The sequence below is a fragment of the Nanorana parkeri genome, unplaced genomic scaffold (assembly GCF_000935625.1).
Source record: "Nanorana parkeri isolate BGI_ZX_2015 unplaced genomic scaffold, ASM93562v1 scaffold103, whole genome shotgun sequence".
Classification (NCBI taxonomy): Eukaryota; Metazoa; Chordata; class Amphibia; order Anura; family Dicroglossidae; genus Nanorana; species Nanorana parkeri.
Genome location: NW_017306371.1, coordinates 1,939,546 through 1,958,934, shown reverse-complemented (window position 1 = coordinate 1,958,934; position 19,389 = coordinate 1,939,546). Strand labels below are relative to the sequence as shown.

Here is a 19,389-nt window from a genome sequence, read left to right as displayed (position 1 = left end):
GTATGAAACCAATAGCATTACATAAACATGCTGTCACCTTTTCTCTGTAACTTACCCCCAGAGCTGAAACTCGGCAGGTATTCTCCTGATAATTACATCCACATGCAAGTCAAGCCATACTACGACTCATCAGAAATAGAGAAATACATGATTTATAATTATAATTCTCCCCATTTACTGTTCACTTACTCATTGCTTCTGTAAGGAGATGAGTAAAGCTCTCAATGTCATCTTCTACAGTCTGATGTGGTTTAAGTGGCACAGGAAGATACCCATAATGCTCCTTATTGCAAATATACATCTGAATGCCTGGAAAAAACAGAGAATCTGCATCAAATGGTATACTGATTTACATGTGTACAGTCTTGTCCACAAGGTAATGGGATTCCTCTTTAATCAAAATTATGACGTATGGTAAGCTGACATGTTTAGGCTAATGGACACAATTTGTACATCTAGGATAAACAGACTTGCAACAAAAAAACTGAGCACCTCAATCTAGTATAGTACTGCAATTTTATTGTAAATCTATTCCATGTGATTGAAGAAGTGCACTAGGTTAACAGAGCTCTCACACTTTTTCTTTTCTTTCATTTGCATCCCTTTATGTCTGCAGCTAAACCACTGATTACTCTATGGGGGGGATTTATCAAAACTGGAGCAGACAAGATCTGGAGCAGTTCAGTTAAGTTCAAATAAAAAAAATGAAAATGAAAGAGAGAAGCTCATTAGTTGCCATGCACGGCTGCTCCAGATTTTGCCTGCTCCAGTTTTGATAAATTCCCCTCTATGTGTTTTCCTATACATTTGTATATACTTGCTGTTTGAACTCTTGTTGATTGTATTATATAATTCAGTCTAAATAAAACAATAATAATATTAATATACTTGCAGTAGCATGCAAGACTATAAACATACACAAGGTGGCAGTACATTTCAGATAAAAATTTTGGAAATTTTCTTTCATGGATAGGCAGTTACATAAACGTGCATTCAAAACAAATGGCGGAGTCTAAAGCGCTACTACACTACCCTTGAGAACAGGGGGGGGGGAGGTTGTTGCGGATGGAGGTTTTCTGTCACGTCAGATGCTCCGTTCGGTGTTAATGGCCGGTTTGAGCGCGCTGTTGCTGAGGCGGTTGTCGCAAGTTCCGGTCTGGCCGGAGGAGGTTACAGGGCGTCCCAGACGTGGGATGGAGGTTCCCGTTATGGTTACGTAACCTGGTAACCATAACCATTTGAGCGCGCTCAAACCGGCCGACATCACCGCCTCACAGAGAAGGACACCAACCAGCGCCCCCCATCCATCCTCGGACCTGACGGGACCCCTCCGGCACCAACGGACGCCATCACCACCTCATCAGCGGCCCTCCAGCAAACCGACGGAGCCAGCACACACTTCGATCAAACCCAGAGGAATCCACAGGATCAAGCCCCCACCACAGAGACCCGGACGTCGATGACGGCACACCCCCCAAAATAAACTTCCTTCGCCGTTTTTGGAACACAGCCGGAAGAGCGCTGCCATAGATAGGACTCAGGTCTTAAAACTTTCCACATAAACGTGCATTGTACAGGATCATTAACATGGGCATTGCAACCAAATGCAGGCAAAAGCATCCCTCTTGTAAAGGTTGTGTTCATGATGTGTTTGAAAAGATGATGCATTTATAAAGCTTGTAATGTGTAAGTATGTGCAGCCACATGAATATGCTAAACCATCTATGCATCTGTAAAATATTGTTATTATTATTATTGTTATTATTCAGGATTTATATAGCGCCAACAATGTCCGCAGCTCTTTACAAAATAGAGGAGACAGTACAGTAACAATACAATACAATTTTAGTACAATAGGGTTAGGAGGGCCCTGTTCGTGAGAGCTTACAATCTAGTAGGAGGGACAAGTGATACAAAAGGTAATAATTGTTTAGATAGACCTATTGGAAGAAGTAAAAGGGCAGTTATGTTGAGATGAGTTAGGCTACAAATGAACTTTAAAGGGTCGTTCAACGTCTCCTCTCAGGAACCTACATTTCAAGTTTTAACATTTTTTTCTGATTCCTGTTGCTTCACATATTTCTCTCTCTTAAAATGTTATTTTTCTTATTATTGTATACCCTGTGTACAGTGCAGCAGAGAACCCCATTGACAATACAATACACATTATAGTAATATAGACTTTAAGGAAACTTAGCAGTTTTTTTTATATTTAATGCAAAGTCCTTCCTAACTGGTGACCTCTTAATGAATCACTACAGGATCTTTAGCCTTGTGAAATTAGCAACAGAAGAAGACACTATCCTACTTATATAGCAAAAGTGTAGTAACCAGCAACCTACCAGGTTTCATTAAGGCAGCCTGTTGACATGATTCTTTATGGCTGAACTCCAGGAATTATCTATTTTAAGATTTACACTGGACCAGCTTGGTTACATCAAATCCTTCATATCTCACATCTGGAGGGCATCTGGGGATTCAGAATCTCCATTTAGTAGACTGTGCTACATACTGTCACTGCTGGTCTTTTCTGGGTGCTGTTTGTGTGATTTGCCATCTGTATACTGAACACAGGGGGTCGCTCATTCAGCACCCCCGTCATTCAGGGAACATCTTGTAATTTTTGTAATGAATAGAAGGTGTTTTTTGATTGGACGAGGCCATGATCGTGGGGTCACCCAACCCTCCTCTTCACTTCGTCCAGTTAAAGTCTTGTATTTTCTTCCTCTAACTGGATGTAGCGGAAAGGAGGGTGGGTAACATCATGGTCTTCGCCTCATCCAATCAGAAAATGCCCTGGATTCATTAAAAAAATTCAAGATGTTTTCTGAATGGAGGAGGTGCCTGTGTTCAGCATACAGACAGCAAATTACTTGAGTAGCACCTGGAAGAGATCTGTGCTGAGTGCATTTAGTACATCCCCAGCAGCCCTCCAGATGTGAGATATGTAGAATTAGATGCAACCAAGCTGAGCTGTAAGTTTAAAAAAAAAAACATAATCCCTGGAGTTCAGCTTTCATTGGTTGCAGTTGCTAACCATACTTTGCACCTTATTTTTGCATTACATTTTTGAATAGGCATGCATTTGTAAAACATTTGCTGTGTAAATACAAACCTGCTTGTCTGCAGGAAAAGGCAAATATAATGATGTCATCAAATGACCATGTAAAGTCTGTATGTGGAGGATAAAACTGAAGATTTATAGATGCTTCCTTTCGAAGGTCAATAAGCATTGTTGAATGGATCATCGGTACAGCATAACAGCCCGTTTTCTTCCATTCTCTTATGAGAGCATACTCAGGTGTCCTTTTATAATAACCCTTAAAACACATTACAACAAAAATGCAAAATTAGAGAAAAAAAACAAATAGAAACAAGAGATTTTAGGTGCATTTTTCCTTATATGGTAAAATAAAATTCACTATTCCATCTCTAACAACTGTATTATTCCAACATGATATTAACAGGTGATTGTGCTACATGCTGTGGAACAGACAAATATGTTTCAAAATGTAGTTAGAAATAACTTCATGCAAACCTCTGGTATAGTACACCAGCTACAAGATGTCTGTGAAGGTTCTCATTTATCCAGGTCATGGTATATCTGGTCTCTGACCCCTTGGTGGTTAGGATTAACAGATTGTGTTGTTTGGAGCAACATTCACCATATTTATTCCCAGAGAATTTTTGTACAAGTAATTCTGAATTGAGAAAGCTGGTTGGATGACCAGTGACACATCTTCAAAAAAAATACAGCAAGTCCAGTCGCCTTGATTTATTTTTCACAAATACAGCTACAGGATGGTTACGTAAATGAAGTTGATTTACTGAAGAAATAGATACTGGTCACTTAGCCAAGTGGATGTTCACTTTGAATAGTGTATAAGGTGAAGTTGTCTTCAGTTCTATCATTCAATCACATGCAAGCAATAATCCTGCTTTTTTTTGTCATTGGGTAGCTAATGTGAACACAGCTTCACCTTACCTACTAAGGTAAGGGGCCCTTTTAAAATGGGGAGCAGATATTTCTATTTGCTGGATGCTGCAGTATCACTCCCTACCACAGCCTGCATTGTACATTCTATTCATAAAATGCAGACTGAGATGTAGAGCCTGTGTTGACCCCTGGAGTTCTCCCTGGTTAAAACACAACTCGAGCCAAAAATAACTAGAAAAAATGAACACCCTTTTAACAGATACAATAACTAACTTTATCTTATGATGGAGGAAAAAACTGAACTTACTGGACCCATGTTATGTCTATTGGGAGTTGGAAGTAAGTAGACATGTGTTCATTTACTTCAGATTACCCTCTGTCATGATCAGGTCTGCCAAAATGGAACTCTGCTCCATTTTGTTTTCCGAACCTGGATGGGGTCAGGGGTAATAGGATGTAAATGGATGCACATCAGTTTAGATCCAGCTACTTATAGACTAACATTGGGCATCCAATCAGATCCGCCTGAAAAATTGATAGGAGGATCTGATCAGACCGCCTGTCTGAAAGGGGCCTTATTCTATCCAAGACAGAAAAAAAAGTTCTAGACTTAGTTCTACTTTCAGTATCCATGTACATAAAAGTGCACAGGTAAATCGATCTTTTTGTCTAGTACAATCATAACTAATCCAGTGGAGGAAATCCATATAACCATTAGCAACTACTCAGAAGTCAGCTGTCATTTTAGCTAAATGTTAATATCTAATTATCTGCATGATACATGTTTGTGCATGGAAGTGCCAGGTCGTGTCACCCAGACTTTTGATACACGTGGCTTCTGTAGCAAGACCCATCACATGAGCACCTCTGTAGAGCTTTCACCTAGGAGCTACACTTCAAAGTACATACAATATATCAGGCACCATTTGTTAGATGTGACAGTTTAATATCACTTAAAAATCCAGTTAGTTATTTCATGAGCAGAGAAATTCTAACGTGAAAAACTGGCATTATTCTTTTTACAAATGTCTAGGTAAGTAATTGACTCTAAATCATGGATAATGATTTTTGTTATTGCTTAGGATCTCTTAACAATTTACTGTCATATTTTATTGAGGAACGGTAACAGGATGAATAACAGTTGAGATTTTAAAGATTACATTTTGAATGGTCAATGCTGTATAATGTAAAAATCAATCAGTATCAGTAAATCAGTAAATCCTTCCGAAAAACAGCTATGGGTTTGGTATGGAACAATATCATAGAGTGTGGTGGCAAGCCAGTTTTTCTTAATAATTTAATACTTGCCTGAGGTGTCATACCACACCAGAAATTGGAGTATAATGTCCGAGATTCCAGCATAGGGGCCACAATTGTTTTATTTTCTCCCATCAGAAGATTTAATGTTTGAGGATTGGTTAGAAAGTTGTCTACATCGATGTACTATAAAAAAATAAAAGGAAATAAATAGAAGTACATAGTGCATGGAATAGAAAAAAGGCCTCTATAAATATAAGTATATTTCCATATTTGTGTATTCGGAAAACCATTACTATGTATATTATGTATTCTCATTCACACAGCATATCTAAAAAAAATGTTTTTAATATTTCTTACCTTTCTAGCAGTTTCTTTAGAGGGGGCCTTTGGGCAGACTGCAAGCTACTCTGAACAATTTAAAAGTAGGGATGCACTGATATCGATACTAGTATCGGTATCAGAGCCGATACAGGACATTTTCACGAGTACTTGTACTCGTGAAAATGCCCCAATGCAAAATGTCGATAACGGCTCTTTATATTTTTAAATGACATGCTGTTCCGGGCGCCGGACGGGTGTTTTTTTCTACATTTAGCCCTACAAGAGCCGTTCCCTCATTCCCCTCAGCTGCTCGTATGTCCTCCCGCTCCATGGTCCGCCCCCTCCTCCAAAGTCTGTCCCACCAGCCACATTCCCCCTGCTGTAGTTTTCCGGCTGCACTTCTTTTCTGGGGGACCCGAGACCATGGCAACAATGTCAAGATGGAGAGTGAGGAGCAGAGCAGAGAACATCCGTTCTCCGCTCTGTGATAAGTGACACAGGAGCGCTGTATTCGCAGCGCTTCCTGTGTCAGCTGGCACATGTGGAGCTGTACAGAAGATAGAGCACAATGCTGTGCTGTATTATCTTTACTGGAGGGCAGGCTCATAAAGAGAGCCTGTCACTTCCGAATTATATCACATAGGCGCTTGTTAGGCTCTGTGTGATATCAATAAAGTTAAGTTTAAAAAATGTAAAACATTATATAAAATAAAAAATAAAAATAAGTGGTTAAAAGGTAAAAAAGCGATAACAATTTAAAAAAAATTAAAAATAAAATTATAATTAAAAAAATGTAAAAAGTGATGAAAAGGTTAAAAAAAAAGTGATCAACAGTGATGTCCCTTTAAGAAAAAGTATCGGTAAATGGTATCGGCAAGTACCTGAGTACTTGTAATTGTACTTGGTCGTAAAAAAATAGTATCTGTGCATCCCTATTTAAAAGTAAAAGTAGAGAGGGACACAAGTTCTGAGATTTTCTTTGTTAGGACAGACAGCACCCAAATATAAAAGTGAATGATGTGAAACCTCACTCTTGCCATCGCATGGGTTTTAAGATTACATATTTTAATATTTTAATTGTTTATGTGATGAAATATGTGATGACAATCCCTTTGTCAGTTCACTTTATCTTTGGATATTTTGTAGCAATTACTTTTACACTAAGGTGCATGTTATATACATGCGTTTCTTTTTTGTTTTGCACTTTTTACACATTGTATCACATTACTCCAAGGTCAGCATCTACTATATCTGACACTTTGCGGTCTCATTCACACAGCGCGGCTTTTACCATTAATTTCAGCACCCAAATATAGTTTACAACCGATAATAAGCTCTACCAGCATAGTACAGACACAGTTAATTATGGTAAACATCAAGTCCCCAGACCCCCTCCTTAAAGGAGAACTATGAGGAAAAGCCTTAACCCCATAGTTCTCCTTTAACATTACATAGCAAGGGAAATTTCAGTTTTGGAGTTTTCAGAAAAGAGCAAGTAAAAATGTACTGTAAGCAGCAATTTTACTTTTTGTTTATCTTATGATATGTAAATGGAAACATGTACCAAATATAAAGAAGGTGATATCCCAATTTGGCTGTAAAAGTGTAAATATACTTTGTTAGCTTACACTGATAATAATTGCTTTTATTACTATAATAGCAAGTGTTCATTGTAAAATTTTACACTTTACCAGCCAAATCTGAATTATAGTTGGTTCCAAAAAATCAGAGAAGGAACTAATTTTTTTGATAACTTTAAATGACAAATGTTCAATAACTGACTTACAAAGATATAATCAGACCATTTCTCTCTTGCAGTGCGCAGTGCAGCTTGACGGAGCTTAATCATATGGACAAATCTGGAAGCTGGCCAGTGCTTTGGTCCAAATTCATCAGCATAAGATCTACAGAAACAGAGTACGTATGAGATTTCCAATAATTATTGGGTTCACAATAGTCAAGAAAAAAATTGTTGTGTTTATAGCAAATTCAGAAACTGCAGCTGTGCTCAACATTCATGTGAAAATTTCCAACAATAATATGCTATAACATTTTAATGTATGTACTGCCCTTGTTCTTGCAGAACACCTGGCCATGTAATCATTAAATGTACCCTATATAGGAATATTGTTTCTTTATTACCGAATTACTCCATGCTGAGCACAGCATTTAGTAATAAAGCCACAGCCAATTATATACAGTATGTCTGGATTTTGTACTGGAAACTAACCATTATTTATATGTAACCAGTGCCCTGGCCGGATATTATATTGAGGCTGGACTGCAGGGAAATAGCTAAATATACAGATAAAATACATATAAGGGAGCGTTTAAACAATAAAAAATGGGATTGAATGTAACCAAATCAATTTTACAGTCTTAAGGTGTTATCATCCCTAGCAATCTTATAACTTTGAAAAAGAAACATGGGATAGGAAATGTATCAGCCAAGAAAGATCCATTGCATGAAAAGATTTGTTCGTATAAAAATGAACACATTTTACAAAATATTAAAACTCAAAATAGACATTAAAAACATGCAGATAAACAATATATACAGAAGTTTTTTGAGGCCATTACGGTTTTCATCATATTATATTTATTATTCCCACATAAGGTCGACATGTTTTACAACAAGAGACTATTATTCTATTTAATGTTTCAGACAAATATAAAGACCATATAAGTGAAGCTTTGAGCAAGTAGCTTTATAATGATCTTGAAGTAATAAATATAATCTGTGAAACGCATCAACCTTCTAAGGAAATAATAAATGCAATATGCTGAATACTATTATGATCTCAAAATACTACTATATATATTGTATATGAATATGTGTTTAATTATTTATTATTCAAGTCTGCTTTTTGCCTGAGGACAGTGAAGATGAAAAAATAATATTTTTTGTAATTTCTGCTTCTGGAACTCATAATACTTTAACCACTATGTACATGGCAAGGCACATACTAAAGAGTTCAGCCCAAAAAGCATCAAGAGTGAGGATAGTCTCAAGACAGAAGAAAAATGATTTTATATTGTACACCCGCATGTATATTAGTGTGGTTTTACAGATTAACACAGGGCTTGTAGACTATATGGCCAAGGTAGCCAGGTTTGTGGCTACCTAACCATCACAGCTATACAAGCTTGTTCGACATCCTTTAATGATGAAGCATTAACAGTACTATTCACTATAAACCCATAACTGTTTTAATATGAAGGGGTGTTTACATACGTTTGGCCATGTAATATACTGTTGCAACATCTCGTAATCGTTAATGTTTTCTAGATAACATAGCACAATACTTACTGAGGTTCTGACATAGGTCTCCACTCCACAAAATGGTACAATTTCTGCACATTCTTTAACCATTCCCGTAATATGGCTGAAGTGTTATCAATATTGTGATCTGTTGCTGCCCTAGGAAACACAAAATACACAATTGTATATAAAGTTGCACATTTCAAGATTTCAAGTTGGTAATATGCTCACTATACGCTCAAATAACTTTATAGCAACATGAATTCTTCTAGCTTTCTTTAGAATATTGTTTCATAGCTATATCCTAAATATAGAGAGTATACATAAGTGTTCAATAAAAACTACAGCATTACTTTGCTCAGGTCACTGGCAGGCAAACAACATATTTAGATTTTCTCCAAAATGTACAAAACTCCACAGCAGGTTTGCAGAAATCATAAAATTCCTAATTCAGTATTGGAAATACAGTATATGTACAGAATATATTTCTTCATAATGGCAAGCAAAAGTGGGAAAATTAAAGCTATTTTCTTTTTTTTAGTTTTGGATAGTGAAGGGAATGGTTAAAACTAGGACTAGTATGATTAATACTAGTATCGGTATTGGTGCCAATACCCAGTATTTGAGCAAGTATTCACACTAGCCCAAATGCTCCGATACTTACCCCCGATACCGGAACTTCCGGTAAGAAGGAGATTTCCTCTGACCAGCAGTGCCGTGAGGAAACATGGAGCCGGCTTCCCGACCAATCAGAAAGACGGGCGGCAGGTAATAACTCGCCACCCAGCTTCCTGATTGCAGCCAGCAGCTTCCCCACTCTACATTTAGATCTGCTTGCCCAAAGAAGGGCTAAATGTAGTAAACAACTACCCACCCGGTGCCTGGAACTGCATGTCCCGGGTGTCGGGAGATAGGAATTCAACACCGCTGCTGCGCCTCTGCATCTGCCACCCCGAGGCTAAGCCTCAGTTGGCCTTGTGGGAGATCCGGCTCTGGTGGTTGGTCACCTGTCCGGAGGGGGGACATTTTAGAATGAAATCCAGCTTTAGTCTTTTTTTTGGTGTGCTTAGGCTTTTCTAGGCACTAGTTATTTATTATGGTTAATGATTATATTTAATAAAGTTATGTTATATTTAAATATTTAATTCCTATTTTATTTATTGTTTTTGAGTTAACCGTCCGTTCTCCGCTCTGCTCCATGGGAACACTGGGACGGGAGAGCTGCACTCGCAGCCTTCCCATCTCAGCTGTCACAGGAGAGCCAGCATAGTGCTGTGCTTAAACTTCTGTATTGGAGGTGACAGGTTCAACAAAGAAAACCTGTCACCTCCAAATGCTATCACACAGGATCCTGTTAGCTCCTGTATGATAGCAATAAAGTTAAGATAAAGTGATTAAAAAAAAGAAAACTAAACCTGCCCCCCATCTGGGGGTGCATTAAAGGTACCTGGCCTTGGGGCAGCAGAGAGAGTAAATCCATCCCAGCCAACCATATAAACAAAGCCCAAAAAATTAAGGGGTGGGAGGGCGGAATGCTAATCCAAGTGACAGCTGAATAGATCTCAACAGCGCTGCTTTTCCCACTGAAAAAAGGTAAGTCTGCCTGGATACAGCATCTGTCCAATCACCTGTCAGAAGAGAGCAGGGGGAAAAAAACTGGAAAAACAAAAGAGGGGGAAGATAACTTTTTCTGAGTCGCTGCAGGGGGGGGGCTCCCTTAGTGCTTGTTCATCCCCCTGTCATTCTTTGTGTTTATTTGTGAAATGTGACGGCCAGGTGCTAAACTGCTAATGCTGCAGATTAGCAAAATGTTTTCCCAAGATCTCCTACTAATACATTCAGTGCTGCATTTTCTGGCCAAATAATGACGGTCCTAGCCAAAATATCTCTCCTGATTACACATGGCTCTTCTTATTGGCAACTGGAAGGATTGGTAGCAAAATTCTCTCTCATTTGTATAGAGAGAACCGCTCAGGTGTATATATCGTATTTGTGTGAGGGTGTTATATCAGTTAGAATTTGAACGTCTGGTCTGCTTGCTCACTGTTGGGCAGCACAGTCAGTTCTAATTACATTCTTTGTAAAAAAAACTGAATAATAATTTACAAATAAGGCCAATAAAGTCCAGCCAATGAGCAAACATCACAAGGCACCTACTATTATGTTAACCATAGCCATAACAGGTCTCACCGCGACTTACAAAAAAGGCTAACAAAAGCCGCACTGCAAGATGTAATCCTTCTGTAAAAACTTTATTGTAGTATGAGTCTTTGCACACACCGCTTGGCCTCTCCTTCTCATGCGTTAAACCCTAACCTCAGAAGACCGGGATGAAGATGGAAGTGCCAGTGAGGGAGGTGAGCCCTGACATCACAGCACTGAAGGGGATCACTTTGGCAGGTTAGTCTGCCATAATGTGCTTATATCCTGTGCACACTAGCACATTATTGCTAAAAGCTCCTGGGGTCCTTTATATTTTTAAATTCCATCTTATTGTATAAATACTCTCTACAGAGTATCCCACCGAACCTGGTTTTGCTTAGTTACTATGGGCTTCTCTCTTAACTGGTCAAAAAAAGAACCAGGAACAACACAAACTGGGCTACACACCACAGATCATTCAGAGAAGAAACTGTATTTTTATAACAAAATAAATAATGGCCAATTAATATCCTCTATACAAAATTAACATGGTTATTCATAAAAGGGTGAAGAGTTTGGTGAAGGCAGGAGAAGTGAACAATCTAGGACAAAATAGCTGATGCAGGAAAAAATCTCGAATTAAGCTCACTTTCCAGTTCAGCTATGTTGTCCTAGATCGTTCACTTCTCCTGCCTTTTCCAAAATAGCTCTGACATATACCACAGTGCTGTAGAGAGAACACTAGGCCAGTCACATTAGTTTCTGTACAGAGGAGCTCACACTCTAATGCATAATGACACCGGCTGTAGGGGGACTACAAATCCCAGCAATATATTATACAGCAATGCAGAACAGTATACAAATTGGACTTTGGACTTAGCAACGCACTGGTCTCTGGACATAGCAACGCACTGGTCTCTGGACATAGCAATCACTGGACTCTGGACATAACAATGCACTGGACTCTGGACCCACCTGAGGCCCCTCAGAGCCCACTGGAGATCCTGCAGAGACAACTTGAGACCCCACACAGCCCATCCTAGATCCTGCACAGCCCACGGAGACCCTCTATGGTGGGTTCTGTGAAGTCTAAGGTGGGCTGGTCAGGGTCACTTTCCCTGCACATGCAGTTCCTACCTGCCGCTGTTGGCCTCCTCCACCACTGCTGGGCTCCTCCACCACTGCTGGCCTCCTCCACCGCCGGACTGGCACTGTTGGGGCCCGGCTTCCTCTCCCGCCAGGCCAGCGCTGCTGGGGTCCGGTGTTCTGTCGAAAACTCCAACTCCTCGAGATCTACAATGATGTCACTTCCGGTCTACTTATCAGTAAGAGGTTTGGGTGAGTAGGCTCTACTGCCTGTAGGCTCTACTGCTTACCTGACTTTGGCGGCCATATTGAGTGGGGCAACTCAAATTAATAACGTGCTAGATTAGTCTGACCCTAGTTGATTATTATACTTTATTGCTGTGTGGTATGTGTATAGGAAAATGCCGCTGGTAGCACATGCGCAGTAAGGCCTACTCGCCCAAACCTCTTACTGGCAAGTAAACTGGAAGTGGCATCGAGGAGTTGGAGTTGCCACCCCCGCCGCCGGACCAGCACTGCTGGACCCCAGCCCCGGCCTCCTTCACTTCCAACTCCTTCCCTGTCAGTGGGACCCCCAGCCTTAGGCCCAGGGCCTGCAGCACCGGCTGCACAGCCGGTAGTTCCGCCCCTGTCCCTACCCTTGGTCCTTGGACTGACCTATACACTTAAAGTGATATTAAAGTCAAAAGGATGTTAAGGTATTTCAAATGCTGATGAAATCACTTACAATGGATGTTGTTCCTTGATGCTGAAAAGTTTAAGTTTCCTGCAGAATCCTGAGCTGGTCCTGATTTCCTGTTTTAGAGTGTCTCCTTTCTCAAGCTGAGTGCTATGCAGTCACCCTTGTGTGTGTTAGTAGGCAGTGTGTGTCTCCACAAACACAAATATACTGCAAATCAAGCTACTCCCTTCCCCCTGGCCCTCTCTCCTCCCTTCTCCAAGCCTGTAGATTAACAGTTGCTGGCGTCTGTGCTGCTCCTTGTCATCTTGTACTGGACAGGGAGTTCAAGGAAGCTGAGCTGAGAGAGTTGGAGCCAGCTGTTCAGAAACATGATTATTGTAAGTGTTTGGGCAAAAATTTAAAGAAATATTTTGCTGGGCAATATACATATTTGTTTGATCTGGATCTCATTATGGAAAAAAATTAGAGAGTTTAATACTACTTTAACCCTCCCCTCACTCAAGCCCTAAAATTGTACCTAAAAGGTCCTTGATTAAATATTTCTGTGTTGGGATAGGCACATAAACTACCGGCTCCTTTGCCTATAGAAAGCAGCATTAAAAGTCACTTGATTATTATGTAATAATAAAAGGCTCTTCTATTGCTGCTGCCAGAGGCAAAGGGGACATTAGGGTTGGCAAGCTGCTGCATCAGGCAGGAACAACAAGCAAAATATTATCCCTGTTTGCAGTGCACCATTAACCAAATGTTTTAAAAGAAAGACGCACCTTTTACATCAGGTAACCAGGTAGCCAATGCTCCATAAAATGACAGCTGGCACCTAACTTTTGAGGTTTTCTCAATTATTATTATTGTCAATTATTATTATTATTATTATCATTATCATTCAGCATTTATATATAACCAACAGTTTGTGCAATACTTTACAATATAAGCAAGGCATTAGAGTTACAAGTCAAGACAAGATGGAGCTGGCTCCATGATTGGACAGCCTGGCTCCAAAATTGTATAGTAATTTGTCCACCCATGTTTTACATTCACAAAACATGTTTATTTTAATAAGAATGTGGTGGTAAATTAGTCTTTTTGAGTTTTCCTGGAGCGTATACCAGTCCATTGCTGCAAGAAATGTAAACTACTGAATAAGGGGTGCACAAGTTCACTCCCCCTCCTCTTGTAATGCAGTGCTTGGTACCAGAGCAATCAATCATCACAGCCAAGCATTTTTACATGGGGGTGGCGTGGGGTGCCCAGCCATATCTTAAAAAGTTAATATTTACACATCAACACCATTTGCGGCCGATTTAAAAAGCATTGATATGGCTTTACTGGGGCGGTATGCTGCTTTTCAAATAAAATCTTTAAGCCCATTTCCAGCAGTGTGCTTTACAAATTTGTTCTTTTAGAGTCCCAAAGCAAAGAAATAGCCTTCAACTTAAAGCAGATCCCCCCCCTCCCTCTTACACAATTGCAGAAAATAAAATTTAAAACAGTAAATAGCTTTTCAACATTTTTTAGGGGCCACTTCCTGAATCTTCACCTAGGCTAGGACAAATTAGTCCAGCCCCACTGCCATCTGGAATACCTACGTCACACATCCTAGGAGATCTTGCGCATGCATACATATATACTGCAGATCTGTGTCAGGGACACATGAGTGGGAAAAAAATAAAGTGTCGGTGGAGCAAGAAACAGGTCATGTGACCAGGCGAACAGTCCAAAGGACACTATAGGCATCACACAGCCCCCTACATTTTATGAATGACCTTTAAAATGCAAGGGCCGTGTGGAGTAAACACTGCAGTGTCCTGGGGTGAACAGATAGCAGTATCTGCTCTCTTATAATTGCCAGTGCAGACCTGAGCAGTTTGGAATGCGTGTCCAGGGATCACGTGGTCGTGCACAATTGCAGACAGTGATTGCCGCGTGGCTCCATTGGTTTCAATGGGGTATATCTGCACAGCAATCGCAGAAAACAGGTACATTTACCTATTTTTGCAATACACAATGCAAGGCTGTTTTAGTTGCACAGGGGGAATCGCAGCGGGAAACCGCACGATCTGCCCGGCGTGACTGCAATGCCATTAGAAAATAATGGTACCGCCAGCACGATCGTTGGTGGTGGGCGATTCTGTGACCATGTGGCAATCCACATTGTATTGTGCAAGATTTCCGCGCGGTCATGGATTGCCCAGGTGGGAACCTGGCCTAAATCAGCCCCTTGGTGGCTGCAACAGCAGATCAGGGAGCCATTCAACACAACACCTGATATGCTCTTGTGAGGTCAGTCTTCTTTCTGTGATCCTACAATGATCGTTTACATTGATGTTTTATTAAGTGATAAAAGGAGAAGACAGGATGGATATGTTTTGTGTATATGGTAAATAACCGCATGAGACAAGAAAAATAAATCAAATCAAACTAGTATTTTCCATGTACAGAGATTTGCTAACTGTGGTTAACCTTTTCTAATAATAACTTTGGTATTGAGTGTTGTCTGTCTATATATACACTCCATCAGACTTTATTTGCTTAGTTTAAAAACAAAATGAAACCTTAATTTTATCTAATCTGTATTAATGCCTTATGTCCTTACCACAAGTCCTTAATTCAACAAAATGCAGGCATTTTTTTATTAAAATTTAGTCTGCACACAGCACAAAAGATCTTTTGCAGAGTGAGCAAACTTCGTTTTCTGAATGTCCAGGTTACAGGAAATATCTGTTTATTTGCAGAGGCTCTCTATTTCCATTTGTAGAACACAGTAGCTCTCTTCACTATCTAACCGAAAGTACATGGAGAAGTTTGCAATGCGATTTCTATTACTAGAACAAAACATATCAACAAGTTGTGCCGTGATCGTGTTGTGTCCGAAACTAAGCAGAATGAACAACATGGAAAATCACAGCAAAGTTTTGAAAGCGCACACATTGATATTTCAGTACATTCAAATGACTAATGAGAGGGAGTAAAGATTTGTGCAAGGTTGGGCTTGCCACTTGGGCCCTTTTCACCACTATGGCCATCAATCCAGCCCAGGACAGACTGTCTGTTTCACCTGCTGAAATCATCTGCAGAACAGCAGGACATGGAGCAAGCCCTATTGTAAGTTATTGTGAGACAGAGGGTACATTTAGCTCAAGCTTGTCCAACATGCGGGGCAGATTTGGTTACCATTAAAATACAGTTACCATCCTGGCTTTTTGATATATGGAGAGATGTAATTTGACCACAGCAATTGCATTCTCCATTTACATTGGGTGAGTTATTAGGTGATGAAATGAAAATATTATTTTTTGGCCTACTACACAAGTCTGAAGACTAGGCTTGTAAAATGTCTTCGGCATCAGCCTGCCCTTGTTTCAGTATGTACAGTAATTAGATACCTTTATTTGACCTAAAGAGACTAAAACTATAAGCTCATCTCTATCCAATGCTTTTTCTTTAGTTTTAGACAGAGAAGGGAAGAGTCAGGCACTCTGTGAAGTTTCCATTTGTGTTCTTTGTCTCCCTTGGAGAAATTCCACCGACTTCTAGTGACAACTGCTCCCCTCATTTCTTGTTCTTCGACCCACATTGTTTTATATTACTTACACAGGGTTACATAGTTATATAGTTGTTACGATCCATCCAGTTCACCCTATATGTGTGCGTATGTGTTTGTCTGTGTAGGAACCACTAAGAATTCCTAGACCACTGGATATTGTGTTCCCTGAGGAAGTCTATAATCTCAGCCGATAAGGCTGCCAGAGTAAAAGGGTTCCACAATGTTTCTGCTGTAACAGTAAAGAATCCCCTTCACAGTTTTAGATTAAACCTCTTTTCCTCCTCTTGTCATCTTTAGGTACTGTCCAGTAAACAGTTTGTTACTAATTCTAACATCACAATTTTAACACCAATTTGTTAGACATGTGCGATTCGTTTCGTTCCGAATCGAAATTCGGACGAATTTTCGGAAATTCGGACATTCGGATGTATCCGAATTCCGAATTACAGACATAACGAATGCAAACGAATCCGAATTTCCATTTCCAAAATTCGGTAGCGTTAGTACGAACGTTCGTTTCGTTTTCTGTTCTTATTCGTTTCGTTCGTTGGAGCAAAGTGACATTAGAGAAGGAGAAAAATATTTTTTCCCCCTCAAATGTCACTTTTGCTGCAAACGAAACGAATAAGAACAGAAAACGAAACGAACGTTCGTACTAACGCTACCGAATTTCGTCCGAATCCGAATTCCGAATTGACTTTCACACCCGAATCCTGAAAAACGAAATAACACAAATCCGAATTTAAAACGAAACTAAACTAAACGAATTTTTTGGCAGTGCACATGTCTACAATTTGTACATGTTATTTTTCGAACATTATAAAGCATATTTATCTATAACAGATTGTGAGAATAACAGTGATGTTAAATGATTATGTGTCAGCAGCATTTAAAGTAAACTTGTCAATACCCAGATAGTACTAACATTCTTCAGCATTACAATGCACTCAACACTAGTACCAAATAATGCTTTCACATACCATTAGTTCTGGCCTTGTGTTCTTGGGCTGGTGTAGCCCACAAGTTTCACATCCTTGTGATTTTGAATGCTGGCCTTCGTCCTTCCACATGTCCTATTGGACATTAGGGCTGCTTTTCAAAAAGATCAGTCCATAGGGACATGGATTGTTTGAGCACGCCGCCCAACTTTCTGAGATGAGAAAGAGGGACAACTTCCAGCACAATGTATTTAGGCAGTGGACACACTCTGCCATGTCCCCAGATATGCAGACCATGAAGGATTTATATGCCAAAAATAATTGGTTAAACCCAGAACATATCACAATACAGAATCTTGGTCACGATCTTCAATTTAGTTTATAAAGAGAGAAGTCCTAGTTGCAGATTGTCCCTCCAGGTGATACTTTTGTCAACTAGACAGGAAGCGAGGGTAGATCTCTCTAATGGGACGCAGATAGCAATAAAAACTTAACTTCAAATTCTTCCCCAATCTATCCTTAACTACAAAATAAAATTGACTTGACATACACATTAATTGTTAATTAAGTCACATAGCTGAATGAATACAATGCAAACAGCAGGAGATTCCTCGATCAATGCTCGTAAGCGTTGATGGAGGAATCTGTAATATTTTCTTTGTTAAGCCCGCAGGTTGAACAGAGAAAATATCACAGTGTAAGGCCAGCATTAGACTGCTGGAGTGGAGGGGAGAGAGGCTGTAGGATACTGGTCTAAAAGGCAGCCGGCTCCAAGGATTGGGTATTATTTTCGCACCTGGACAAAAATTAGCATTTAACCCTTGCAGTGCGAGGGTAGCCCCTCTGCAAGGGTTAAGACATTTTTTTCCAGAGTTCTTCTTTAAAAAAGGGTCAAATGCTGATTACCTTAGACCCTGTACATGGACCACATCTCCAACAGGAAACTTAAAGCTGCCCCAAGGCAAACAGCCAAATACACAAAGATACATATATGAGCACTTTTTTACCTGCCAAATAATTTGGAAGTCTGTTCATTCAGTCTTATGATCTAGATCATAAATAAATTATGTTTTATTATGTGTGTAGAGCCTGTTTGATCTGAAACCTGAAAGGCCCCAGCCAAGCTCTGTCCATCTTCCCCATCGGTGGCCCTGTATATAGATAGATTTGTTCCACTATCAACACCTGGCCTAAAGCATCCCCTAAGGTCTGTTCTCTAATAACTCTCTCCCACAGTGAGCAGAGCATCCAGCCTTCTCCCATGGTTACCACATCCCAGGGTTTATGCAAGCCAAAACCTGGTAGCTGCTGAGTAGGCTAGAGGGCATAGACATGGCCACATCGGAAGTACCTCCACCCTTCACCCCCACAAAAATTAAGTGAACAAAGGTAGTTCCTGTGCAGAACCGATTGATCAGTAGGCAGCAGAGGTGTGAGTCTTTGCATTTAATTGGCTCTTAAAGCTGTTAGTATGTGCAGTTATTAGGATGGGCTGGGACTATTTTGTACCCTAGCCGCCCACAGGCAGCCTCTGTCAGGCTTCCCCTGCTAACCAAATAGGGCCCCAACCTGGAACAGAAATACTGCCTATACCCCCTACCAACAGTCCTGGCCGTATCACCAAATTACATAACTGATGCTACAGATGTCACTGAGCACATGGCTGCATCATATGGGAATGTGATCCCTTTGACATCAAATCCTTATAATAGTCTCCTCCAAGGGCAAATGTAATAATCAAATTAAATAAAAGACAATAATTTGTAAGATAAAGGGTGTCAGAGATGAGCAGCTCGGGATGCTGAGATGAGAGTAAGAAAACATAGTTTAGCACAGCAATGCAGCACAACGCCAGATTATCTCAGAAGAGGAACATGGGGTAATCATAAATGCAGCTGCTAGACTCATCCACCTGACCAACCACTCAGTGTCTGCAACCCCCCTCTGTCAGTCCCTACACTGGATTCTACTCACCCAAAGGATAAAATTCAAAATATTAAAAATCACTTATAAAGCCATCCACAACTCTGCCCCAGCTTTATCTCAAACCTTGTCTCAAAATATCACCCTAACCGTCCCCTCCACTCTTCCCAAGACCTCCTTCTTTCTAGCTCCCTTGTCAACTCCTCCCATGCTCGCCTCCAGGACTTCTCTAGAGTCTCTCCCATCCTCTAGAAATCTTTACCCCAACCTGTGTGTCTATCTCCCACCTTG

General features: G+C 40.1%; 1 protein-coding gene across 1 annotated transcript in view; it reads right to left on the bottom strand.

Moving 5' to 3' along the window:
* The window catches only part of COLGALT2 (collagen beta(1-O)galactosyltransferase 2), a 76,111-nt gene that overhangs the window by 22,674 nt on the left and 34,048 nt on the right, over positions 1 to 19,389 (bottom strand). The window contains exons 2-6 of the mRNA XM_018552962.1: positions 8,829 to 8,939; positions 7,305 to 7,422; positions 5,246 to 5,380; positions 3,116 to 3,320; positions 190 to 309 (exon numbers count right to left, since the gene is read on the bottom strand). Coding sequence (XP_018408464.1) covers positions 190 to 309; positions 3,116 to 3,320; positions 5,246 to 5,380; positions 7,305 to 7,422; positions 8,829 to 8,939 — 689 coding nt within the window. The remainder of the gene's footprint in view (positions 1 to 189; positions 310 to 3,115; positions 3,321 to 5,245; positions 5,381 to 7,304; positions 7,423 to 8,828; positions 8,940 to 19,389) is intronic.